Source organism: Argentina anserina, chromosome 6 (assembly GCF_933775445.1).
Source record: "Argentina anserina chromosome 6, drPotAnse1.1, whole genome shotgun sequence".
Taxonomy (NCBI): domain Eukaryota; kingdom Viridiplantae; phylum Streptophyta; class Magnoliopsida; order Rosales; family Rosaceae; genus Argentina; species Argentina anserina.
The window spans coordinates 28912413-28922890 of record NC_065877.1 but is presented as its reverse complement, the minus strand read 5'-3'; the positions used below and the strand labels follow the sequence as shown (position 1 = coordinate 28922890).

Below are 10478 nucleotides of genomic sequence, written 5' to 3'. Positions count from 1 at the left end.
TTTAAGCACAAAAGGTACGAGTCATTTTAACTTTCTAACTCACATGTGATGATTCAAAAACAAAAAGGCTAAGGTGGACTTGAATCATCAGTGCGGTTCGACTACTTCTAACTCTACCAATAACTGGATCAGAAGATAATCAAGATATTGAGTGAGCAGTTGAAAACGAAAATGTGAGTTATGTGACGATAGACTTCATCATCCATTAGTACTGCCATGGTGAAACTAAGCTCTCTACGTAAGTAGCTGGATTCGAAATACTATCAGACAACATCCTGAATGTCTTTTCCATGGGATTATACAGTTTAAAGGGTCCATCCAACGACTGCATCAAAAGTACACCATCCTCAGAAATGCATGTCCAGCATATATGCTCTTCACCTGGAACCACTGGAGGGATGTTTACGGCTTTACTCCAAGATTCCTTCATCACCCACATCTTGCCCCCAGCTTCGCAAAACATGGGTTGCAAGTGCAGGGTTAGGCAGTTATACAGAACTCCAACTCCAGCAAACAATCCAGGCCTATGTGCATGATTGGGAGGAAAAGGGAATGGAATCTCATGGAGTTTCTCATCTGCTAAATCAAATGACACTATCTTTGTAGTTGTAGGAATCATCATATGCAGGTCTTCATTCCCCTTCAATACCCAGTGTAGAGTTTCGTTAACCAAGCACTCATAACCACACAAGTCATAATACCCAGTGAACCTGTTTTTAGGGTAAACACTAAAACAGATCCCTTGCCCCAAAAATAACCACCAAGTATAACCTTGTAATCATCAGTAGTGGAATCGTAACCCAACCCAGAAAAACAAAATTGATCATCATAAGTAATACGAGGGTAGAGGTCATAATACAACTGGTTTTCTCCAAGGATCATACAATACACAATTTAAGCCACTGCATGTACCAACGAACTCTATCTCAAAATCTTCAATAAGTGATCTACTAAGTACCGGAAAATGAAGCTCTCTGCTCGGAACAGGGCCATCATGACCTTGGGTTGATTTTGGTGTGGGCGAGGTGCTTGTTAAAAAAAAAAAGACTCGGAGATCAACGCCCGCCACGCCTTGCACACACTCCGAAAACGAAGCAACGACTTCACAGGTAGCCATGACAGTATCTCGTCGATGACAGAGCCGAGATCATCAACACACCCGATGCCGGAGTGAACCAGCTCTTCCTGCCGGCGACTGGAGAGTGCGTTCGGACATTGTTTAATTGGGATTGTTTGAGTGTGCTATGTGCATGCTTTTATTCTATCAATAATGTTTTTTATTTTGATTTTTTTTTCTGGAGATAATAAAAATATAATATAAGATGCGAATATAGTTTCTGAAAATTAAAATAGACGCTCAAAAATTGCCAATCTCTCGCGGTTGTCTCTCTCTCGAAGGTAAAGCTAGGGCTTTGATATGGCGGGTGCGGGAATCCACCCTTACCACCAGCAATGGGCGCCGGCGGCCGCGCCTCCTCCTCCTCCGGCGGTCGTATCCGCGGCGCCGCCTCCCCCTCACCACCTCGTCGACAACCCGAACCGGCCCGCCAACGATGAGGTCCGCACTATTTTTATCACCGGTCTTCCTGAAGATGTTAAGGAGCGGGAGATTCAGAACCTCCTGCGATGGCTGCCGGGATACGAGGCGTCTCAGGTCAACTACAAAGGCGAGAAGCCGATGAGCTTCGCGCTGTTCGCCACTGCTCAGCAGGCTATTGCAGCCAAGGACGCCCTTCAGGTTCGTCAACGGCTGTGTTGACTGTATTTTTTGTTGGTGTTGATGATGTAAAGGTTTTGGATTTTTGATTTGGAGTTTGGATGGTGCAGAGTATGGTTTTCGATACGGAATCGAAGGCAGTGTTGCATACTGAGATGGCTAAGAAGAATCTTTTTGTGAAAAGAGGTGTGAATGCAGCTCAATTTGTTTAATTTCAGAGTTGAAATGGACAATTTGATACGTTTTACTGAAGAATTGAGTTCATAATAGTTTCCAATTGAATTTGATAGTGGGAACTAGAATTATGTTTGCTATTGCCGCATGAATGGCAATGCGTAGTTGCTTACAAGTTGGTGGTGGTAATACAATCTGTTATGTGTTGGAATTGTAGGGATTGTAGGGGATTCAAATGCTTACGATCAGAGTAAACGGTTACGTACTGGTGACTATACACAGGCTGGTTATTCCAGTCCGGTGCCTTTTCATCCTCCGCCACCGCCTGTTTGGGGACACGGGTAAGAATTTATCTCTTCTATTTTCCTGTTAGAATCGCTATTTTTAACTACCAGATATTATGACTGATAATATAATTCTCGAAACGAATTTAGTTGCCTCTGTCTACCTCTCCAGATTCGAGATTGTTTTTAGTTATGTTTTCTCATTTGAATGTTGCTTATGTGGCCCAGGTATATGGCACCGCCACCTCCTCCTTACGATCCATATGGTTATCCTGTTGCTCCAGTACCAATGCCCCCTTCTGCTCCTGTACCAGCACCTAGCAGTTATGTACCTGTACTGGTAATATTCTGAGCCTTTTTTTTTGTCCCGAGCACTTGGTTTTGAGATATTCTAGGATAATGCAAAAGTCTGTTTGTTACCTGATGAGTTCATATGATACTTTAGATGATACTTTAGAATGTTAACAAGGTGTTTCGTTTCATTAACTGATGATATTTGATTTTTTTTTTCTGGCAGTTGAGATAGCTGAAAGTGATATCCATCTAGATATATGTTTAGCGTTACTTATTTCAAGAATGATCAACTAACAAAGACACGTCTCAACTAGTTTTATGCTTGTGTCTTTGTGTGTCATTGCTTAACGGTAGCATCTAATATGTTGGGATTCCAATGTGTTACAAGTAGCTTAAGTCACTCTCAAGGGCACTGACTAGGATCAAACCTGGGGTGGGTGCTTGTAATTAGGTTTATTTACCACTAGTTGTATAGCTTTCAACATTGATGAGGACTGAGAAGTGAAACCAGTATTCTAATTTTCTAGCTCGTCTCTTTAACTTTCTTATATGGGTCGTAATTGACTTATATCCATCTAGGTTTTACCTCAAAAGCCTTTGTGGGATATAAATGTAGCCATGTAGGTGATCAAACAGCCCATGTCAATATACACACCTGAATGGAAAAGTAGAACCCATAGTCCCTCAAACAAAGTTATATCTGGAATGATAGAATATGAACAAGATTATGGGACTATGGGAGAAACCCACTCTTTGATTGAGCAAATTGTCACAAGTCTTTTGTAAACTGAAAAATGGGGACTGCTAGGAGCTGGGGCTTCTGTTGGTAATGTGTCTGTAGGAGCTTGCTCTAAACTGGAGGAACTTAGGCTTTAAAAGCATCATTATTAATATGGAAAGCCAAGGCACACCATTTCAGAGTTAGTTCACTGAAAAAAGAAAAGAAAGAAAGAACATAAGAACTGTTGGATACCTTCTATGCAGCACAACAGAGACAGCTTCTAGGTCTTTATAATCACTAAATAAGTCTTAAGACTGGAAGTTGCGTTCTTTAGTTATCTTGGCTCTTTGTATGCACTCAATTTATTGAGGATATATCTGTATTATAATAATTTGTTTTGTTTGTGTTACCCACTCTTTAATGCTCCCTTGTTTCTCCACAGAACACCAAAGATAATCCACCATGCAATACCTTATTTATTGGCAATCTAGGAGAGAGTATTAATGAGGAAGAACTGAGGGGCTTATTCAGCTCGTATGAATCTCTCATCTCATTTTGTGTTTTGTTTCGTCTCTTATGATGTAAGGATGCCTGCTAAATAGACAATTTTGTTTTGTTTCATGAAGACAACCTGGATTTAAGCAAATGAAGATCTTGAGACAGGAAAGGCATACTGTTTGCTTCATTGAGTTTGAAGTAAGTAATAGTTATTTGGATGTTTAAACCCTGAAATCCTAAATGTATTCAATTAGTAATTTTTTCATATTGAGATGCACATATTTTCTAAACGGGTCCTTTTGCAGGATGTAAACAGTGCCACCGCTGTACACCACAATTTTCAGGGTGCTGTCATCCCCAGCTCTGGTTCTATAGGCATGAGAATACAATATCCTTTTTTGCTTTGTTATTGCTGATCCTTTTGGTTGTTTCACCAGTACGTAACTGTACTGGACTAATTGAATTGAAATGCTAGCATTAGGACTCTTGGTGTAGGGTTAGATTGTGTGATCATGTACCTTGGTGCTAAAACCTCTTAACAATTACACTAATTACTCAACTCACCTTTATATTTCCATCTTCTGGATGCACAAGTCAAGGACTTGGTACCGTTGTTGCACAAGTCAAGGATTTGGTTGAAGACAAGTTGGTTTACTTTTATTTCTGGTCTCCAGTTAGAGAGCTTGTAGGTCTTTATAATCACTAAACAAGTTCTTATATTATAGTATATGAAAAAGCTTTTCTCTATGCATAAATCATTGGATTTGCTCATTTACTTTAGCAAAAATGTTCCTTTTCAGTGATTATTGTTTCAGTGTAAGGTTTGCATATGATCATTATACCATAGTGATGTTTCCTTCTGTTGATATACCGTGATGAGTTCTCATCAAATAAGTTCCACTAGATTTCAGTTTTGTTACATAAAATGTAAGTACCTGGATTTTCTTAAGAACTTCCGAGTGTATAATTTAACGTATTGAAACATAGATTGTTGCTTATGATTTTTTACTTTTATTTATTTTTATCAATGCTCGAGACTTATTAATGTTACATTCCTTTTCTGGATTAATTGTCTGTCATTATGTGCTTTCCTTGACCTGTAAATACATACTCAAAGAACCCATTTGGTAAAAGGAAGGATGGGAACTACCCTGGTGCCGCCCCTGCTACAAATGGAACTCCACCAGCAATGACATACCAGTAGCTTGAAGGGGATGTACTCTGTTTCTTATGCTACCGAAAAACACAACCACATGATAGGATGCATCTTGCTGCGCATGCATCCATTTCATAGTCACGTCATCAGCATTATCATCTCTATTCATGTGAATGAATGCACAGTGGCATCATGAACATACCATTTGGTTGTGTTATACTGATTTGAGACATGCATTTATAATCAGTGTGTTAATTCCTGGATGTTAGGGGCTAAATTACTGTTATCATCTGTAGGATTTGAGTGTGTTTTTCTTCATATTATGTACATCAATACTAGGAATGCACGTCTAATTAGACATGTTGCTCTATACCTATCTTTCTACATGGGTTTGATTAATTCTCTTGACTCGGAAAATCATCTGAAGGTTGGTTCTCATCTGTTTCATGTCATAACTTATATTAGGTTGTTTGAAAACTTAGGATGTCACACTATCATGTCATTCCCATCACCACGACATACTAATTCATAGGTCATCGTTGAAGCAAGGAGCTAGTAGCTGTTTTAGCATTCAAGATCTTCAAATCATAACTTTTCAAAAAGCTGTTGGGAATTATATGCTGTCATTTATATACAGGAGTTATCAATACAAAATGACAAAGCCCTGTTCATTTGAGGAGGTCAAAGTTTTGCTTGCAGCTGCCGTTTTGTTTCAGGTAATATTACTTCACTAGGCAAAGGTTACTATCTGACTGATGCACCACGTATGGAAGTTAATTCTCATTTATCAAGCTTGATTTTCTGTATGTCGGTGAAGCTGCCTTAAGAATAGAAGACTGACATTTAACTCTGAATGAGAATTTCATTATTCGCGGGTGTTAGTTTCTAGTCCGCATGTTTTAATACATGCAAGTCCAAGCTAATATTGCTGAACTATTAGTTGTTACGTGGGTGCTACTGATGTTTTGTAAGTGAAATGAATTTTGTAGGGGGTGTGAATATACATGGAAACCGGAAAAAAAAAAATAAAAGAGGAAGAACAGAAGTGTGTATTTGCATTTGAATGTCATCTGGTGGTGTTTGAGATTGTTGACTAATTTCACTTTGCCTCTTGCAATTGTTATTGCCATTCTCTGTACTTGTCATGTTGATGTGCTATCAATGAGTGGGTTTGTTGCACTTCAATTGTTGCAAGGCAATCTCAAGCACCTAATCTACCTTGTTTGCCAAAGTGAAGAACAGTACGTAAAATCAAATGCAATTTTCTCACTAAACTCCTCTATGTAGATATGGTATTGTGGACTTCTTGTGGGTAACTACGATCAAATTACTTTTATTTTCTGAAATGGCAAACGGGTATCTCATTGGTGTAAATTTACTGAATGTTTTTAGGATTCAAAGCTACATATAACTGATATTAAGATACTTTCATCCTCAAGCTACATATGAAATTGTCATACATCAATTGAAGATTTGGCTTACCCTGAAACTTCAAATATTGGGTTGCGTCTATAGTTTATGAGTGATGAAAAGTTCAACGTTTGCAAAGGATTTGCGGAGTGATGAAGATAAGTTTTGACTGTTTGAGGATTCAAGGGTATAAACAGAGGAGAAATTACTACATCTCTGAAGTGGTGGTGTTTTTTTAAACCCCTGGATCACTGGCAGACGACCCATTGCGCCGGACCGCCACAACCGCCCCGCCTCATAACCGTACGAAAGTGGTGTCGCTTAAAAGGTTAAGCTTAGAAAATATTCTTGTTGGTAGTCTTCGCCAAGTAGCCAACTGCCCAACTCTTCCTGATATAATTTCTCTCTGAGGTTCTTAGGTTCAAGCAACACACGATTATAGTCATTGTGAAACAATTGATTTGATATACTCCCAGTTACAAAAAGATTTCCAAACTCATTCCAACTTCAAATTTCAGTTTTACCAGATGGTGTTTATTTCTTAAATTTCTTTCATTCATAGCATCTTTGTAAGTATTTTTGGCTTTTCAATTACAGGTGCTTGTGATGACTCCCGCTGTAATGCTGCTTAATAATTTGAGGCATCATTTAAAGAAGAAACTAAGCATGGTAAAGGGTTTAATTATGGATGAATGCCATCATGCGAGGAGTAACCACCACCCATATGCATGCATTATGAAGGTGAGAGGCTGAGAGCTCTGTTAACAAAAACCTCTTCTCTAGCAATGTAGTGCTTTAAAAGATTTTGGTGATACATATGCCGGAATATTTTCATCATCAGTTACAATTTGGTCAATCTGATCTTCCAAGAATATTTGGAATGACTGCTTCCCCCATAAAATCAAAAGGTATAATCTGCCTTATAAGGTATATTTTGGTATAGGTGGGAAGCAAGACCTGTTTTACTGGAATGCAATTCATGAACTTGGACACATGAATTCTAAGGTTGATTCTGTTCATTTCAATAAAATTTTATGTGCAGACCATGAGCATTATGAAGAAGAGCAACCGTGTTATGTCCCAAGTGAATTGGTCAAACCGTGCTCAAATGATGCTAATGATAATATTATGTTGTATCACCGGTACACAATGGTCTAAATAGCGGTTATTGTCATCGTATCGGTTTTATAAAATAAGGATATAACGGGGATATATCTAGATATATCGGATTATATCGGATTTATCGTTTTTGCTAATTTTTAATTAAATTTAATATATTTATAAACATATACATCAAAATATACCAAATAAATTTGAGAAAATAAAACTTAAAGAAGTAAATGTACTAAATAAACTTTATAAAAAAAATATTTGATTGTTTTGACAATTAAAATACATAAATATTATTAATTAATAAAAATAGAGGTGATTATTTATCATAAAACTCTCTTCTCATCGAATGCTATCGACGAAACTTTCATTTAAAAAAAAACACCGATATATCGGGTCAAACTCGGTTTGACCTGATATATCGTCATTTGACTCGATTTTTCTAGTTGACCGATATAATAGACCGATAAGCAACTTATCGTATCGTTTTCTTAATATCGGAGATATATCGGGGATATATCGAGAATATATCGGGATATTTAGAACATTGCTGGTACACAATTGAGCTGAATCAGAATTTTGACAATAAGATTCCAGTTAATGATGTTGTGCTTTGTCTGAGAAGTAAGCTTGATTGCGATATTACAAATTGGAATTCTGAGTTAGAATTTGGCAGTGGTTGTTTAAAAGTGAACTTCAAATATAGTGGTGAGATTCAATTGAATGCTGAGCAGGTAATATTTTCCCTTTCTTCATAAGGTTTCTAGTTTATGCATTAATGTGTTAGCGTTTCTGATTAATTTTATCCGGTAGGTACTCACCTGTAGAAGATTTCAAACCACAATTTTCGGAATTCTAATTGATCACAACTCGAAAAAGTTGAAGAAATTTTAGTGTTCTTTGGGAGAAAATCTTGGATTTGTTTATCTGCTGCTCCCAGGGACCAAAGTGAGGCCTTCTATTATTGATTGGCAATGTGTAGGGGTGGGCAACAAATTTGCTTCCCAATTAACAATGTATTCCCTTGTGAAGTAGTTATCCGCAGAAGTTTTTCACTTCTCCTTGTTTTTAACAGGTGCTTGCAGATATTATAGTCTCTAGCAGGGGAAATTTACGTTGACTCTGGATATGATTAGAATATTGTATTTCAGAGTATACGTCCTCTCTTAGAGCCATTGGTTACTCCAGAAACGATAAAACTCCATCCTGTTAGAGAGCTGTATGAACTTTGCGACAAAATGCATTATGACATGAAGAAGCCATTAAAATCATACCAAAATGATATGGTTACAATCACTATTGAGGTTGAAGCTAATGGATTCACATACAAGCATATATCAACATCTTCTGATAAGAAGATGGCGATTAAAATGGCAAGTAAAGAAGTTTTGAGGTCCTTGAAAGAGTGCTCATATTACATAATGGACTCTGGAAACTAGCTAGCGTGAAGGATGTAAGTCATGGTGGTGTATGTATCAAATAACCTATATATCTTGCTCTCTCAAGCTATAGTCACAGGTGATTTATGAGTTACAGAGAAATATTGTTATGGTTGATCATGGTTCAAAAATTATTTCAAGGAAATCCATTGATCATGAAGTGTCAACTCCGGTATGCATGCAGATGTGGTAACTTACATGTAAATCATGAAAGGCTAGCTAGCTTTTTTTTATGGTGGAAAACCAGTTTTAGCACCTCTTATTTGACTGATTTTTTCATAATTAATTACTCGAACTGATTCTTGATCATCCTAATCCCATTGTTTTCAGATAAATGACAATATTTTACTGAAAGAAAGAAACATATGGCCTTTTGTAAAGTTTATCACTAGTTTAGTTGATTCCATTGAAGTGGTGCAGCTGGTGCTAGGAGTGTCATCTATTTACGTTGCTTCTTCCTGATTACTCATACGAAACTAATATGAAGATATCGATTTGTGGAACTTGTGTTATGATGGACTGGAAGCTAGTTAGTGGCAAATATAGCACCTCATTTTGTTGTGTTCCCCAGTTTCATTCTTCTTGATCTGGTATATATTTTCTATGCATAATTAAGCTTTTCATGGTGATTAGAGGCCTTCCTTTTGTGGAGCAGTTTGTTCAGTTCTAAATTAGTTCAAGTTATGCATGCCTTTGTTGACTCTAACTTTCTGACCATATAAAGCTCTTGGATTCAAAACTATATACTCGTATATAAAGCAATTGCTGCTTCTAGATTATATATATATAGACCTATCTGTAGTCATATGTTTCTTTTAACCATTTAAAACTGCTCAAATTGCAATTTAGTAATTAAAATAGAATATGATTAGGATTTAAGAATAGTTATTGGCTTATTTGGGTTGATGTTGAAGTTCTGATTTTTGTTTTTCCTCACCTAATTGTATCAGGTGTATCTGATTAATGGAAAACCACACTAACTCTCGAAATTGTGATTTTTGTTTCCATAACATTGAAAATCATGCTTGTGTCTCCATGCCATTTGAAGCAAAGCTTTCGCGTCTGATTAACCATTCTTACTTTGTTCTGTCATCTAAACTCCGTAGTTGCAGTCTCACACCCAATTAGAGTTATAAAAATAGATAGAAGGTTGATGATCTGAGTTCTTTGCATTCCCTCAATAGCTACATAGAAAAAGAGGTAGTCAAGTTTCATCTTTTAACATGACCCTTTACTAGATTATGTTATTAATGTTCATTGCTTAGAGGTAGGAAGATCATATTACGGTATTACCTGCAATCACATCAATGCAGAAGAGAATGTATTCAAAATTGGTAGTTTGGTACATTCGTGTATGTGCGGCATGTACCATGTGGATCGTGCAGCTGCCGAATGATACATGTAATTATGTCAGTAAAGTCTCGACTGAAAAAATAGTTATAATTTTTGGCACATGTTAATGAAATATGAATATAACTCACAATGGTCTCTTATAATATATATACATACATGATACATGAGGACATGAAGCTTATGAATCTAATTTAATCTTGGTGTAGTTGTGTGCAAATCATGGCCCATATTATTATACTTGAAAGTCGAAACTTGTAAGAGCACGCATAGACACTTTATGCTTTCTTTCACATTCAATTCGATCGATCACCGTCTCTATCAC

General features: G+C 37.1%; 2 protein-coding genes across 2 annotated transcripts; both read left to right on the top strand.

Moving 5' to 3' along the window:
• Window positions 1-1364: 1364 nt before the first annotated feature.
• LOC126797925 (uncharacterized) lies at window positions 1365-5749 on the top strand. The gene is made up of 8 exons (XM_050524689.1): window positions 1365-1738; window positions 1828-1903; window positions 2109-2232; window positions 2404-2515; window positions 3633-3724; window positions 3817-3886; window positions 3994-4079; window positions 4799-5749. Exons 1-8 carry the CDS (start codon window positions 1418-1420, stop codon window positions 4890-4892), a joined length of 975 nt encoding a protein of 324 aa, XP_050380646.1. The 5' UTR covers window positions 1365-1417; the 3' UTR covers window positions 4893-5749.
• On the top strand, window positions 5422-8592 carry LOC126797926 (uncharacterized). Its single transcript, XM_050524690.1, has 4 exons — window positions 5422-5560; window positions 6852-6995; window positions 7297-7405; window positions 7927-8592. The coding sequence occupies exons 1-4, from the start codon at window positions 5462-5464 to the stop codon at window positions 7932-7934; spliced, it is 360 nt and encodes a 119-aa protein (XP_050380647.1). The 5' UTR covers window positions 5422-5461; the 3' UTR covers window positions 7935-8592.
• Window positions 8593-10478: the final 1886 nt, after the last annotated feature.